Source organism: Triticum dicoccoides, chromosome 7A, assembly GCF_002162155.2.
Source record: "Triticum dicoccoides isolate Atlit2015 ecotype Zavitan chromosome 7A, WEW_v2.0, whole genome shotgun sequence".
Lineage (NCBI taxonomy): Eukaryota > Viridiplantae > Streptophyta > Magnoliopsida > Poales > Poaceae > Triticum > Triticum dicoccoides.
This window is the reverse complement of record NC_041392.1, coordinates 87,296,647-87,298,309: the sequence shown is the minus strand read 5'-3', so window position 1 is coordinate 87,298,309 and position 1,663 is coordinate 87,296,647. Positions and strand designations below refer to the sequence as shown.

At 66.2% G+C, this 1,663-nt stretch overlaps 1 protein-coding gene across 1 annotated transcript; it reads right to left on the bottom strand.

Annotated features, from left to right (window-relative positions):
* Window positions 1-289: 289 nt before the first annotated feature.
* Window positions 290-1,451, bottom strand: LOC119330799 (ethylene-responsive transcription factor RAP2-1-like). The gene has a single exon (XM_037603927.1). The coding sequence runs from the start codon at window positions 1,307-1,309 to the stop codon at window positions 770-772; it is 540 nt and encodes a 179-aa protein (XP_037459824.1). The 5' UTR covers window positions 1,310-1,451; the 3' UTR covers window positions 290-769.
* Window positions 1,452-1,663: the final 212 nt, after the last annotated feature.

Here is a 1,663-nt window from a genome sequence, read left to right as displayed (position 1 = left end):
CCGACACGAGGGGTGGCGCACCGCGATACGCCACCGGCCACGTCGGCGGCCCACCACCGCCTAAACGCGGACACGAGGGGAGGCGCACCACGAGACGCTACGGCGGCGGCGGCTGGCTGGTGATGTTGCCTCTTCTTTTGAGGCGGGTGGGAACTGGGGCCTGGCCGTGTTCGGCGTTCCTTTCGAAAAAGCACACGGAATTGCACTGCCGCTGCCGCTACTTTCCTGGAATCCGGCCATGATGATGTGGGAATCAAGATGAAGGAACGGAGACGAAAGAGAGAATGCGTGCATGGAATGATTCCTGAAGTTTTTGTTTGCCGGTATCTTCTTCCTTTACAAACACTCTTATATCTGCTGCAGGTTGTAGGTACATGGCCATGCACCTTGCTTAGTTGCATGCCCATGCCCATGCCCATGCCCAAGCACGCGCACGCACTCACACGCCCCGAGTCTACTGCTACCAAGCTCGCCGTCGCTGACAGTCCAGGCCCTACTTAGTAACCCCCTGGCCGAGCTGACGGCAACGTCGCGGCTCCATTATTGGTCGGGTCGGCCCCCGAGCTCGCCCGGCATTTCACCGAACACCTTGCGTGTCGGATCCACGCTTGCTTCCCCATGCCTTCTTGCTCACTGAGATGGTTGATGCTCTGCTACTGCTAGCTAGCTCGCTGCTGATTGCTGCTAAGGACTAATTAAGACGCACTAGTACTAGGTATGTAGGCGGTGGTGGTGGTCGGAGGAGGAGAACTGAAGAATCGGCGGGGGTTTACTCGTCGTCGTCGGTGTCGGGGGTGGGCTCCCGGTTGAGGTCGGGGTTCTTGGGCCGGCGGCGCTGGGACGGCGACGGCGGGGCCGGAGGGGCGACGACGCCGATCCCGCCGGAGTGGAGCGCGTCGACGCGCGCGCCGACCTCGGCGGCCTTCTTGCGGATGGCGGCGGCGGTGAGGTCCCCGGGCGCGGCGGCGGGGGCGCCGTCGAGGAGCTGGTCGGGGAAGTTGAGGCGCGCGGAGCGGCCGCGGAGGTAGAAGACGGCGGTGTCGTAGGCGCGCGCGGCGGCGACGGCGGTGGCGTAGGAGCCGAGCCAGATCCGCGACCGCTTGTTGGGCTCCCGGATCTCGGCCACCCACTTGCCCCACTTCCGCATCCGCACCCCGCGGTACTGCCTGCCCGCCCCTCCTCCGCCTCCTCCCCGCCCCACGACGCCGGACGGCGGCGCGCGGGCCGAGAGCGGCTGCGCGGGCGTGGGGCGCTGCTGCGGCGGCGCCGGCGCCGGCGGGTAGAAGGCGACCGTGGCTTCCCTCTCCATGGCGGCGCCCGCGAACGCACCCAATTCGGCGGCGGCTCCTAGGGGGTGGGCTGGTTGGTTGCTGCTGCGGCGTGGGCGCTCTGCCGCTCTGTGTGTGTCGGCCCGGCCCCTCTCTCTCGCTCTCCACTGGTACTGGGCCTAGGGTGCGGCGGGGTGGGGTTATAAATAGAGTGGATTAAGTGCGTGGCGCGGCGCGGCGCGGTGGGGATTAGCGGTGTCGAGTTGGTGGGTGGGCGATTTGGGATTAGGGCCAGTGGTGCGGTGATTCATCGAAGGCGCTGGATGGGTTTCTCTCTCCGTCTTTCCAGCCGGTGCGTGTCGTGAGTGTCTCGCCGTCTGTAACACGGAAGTGTG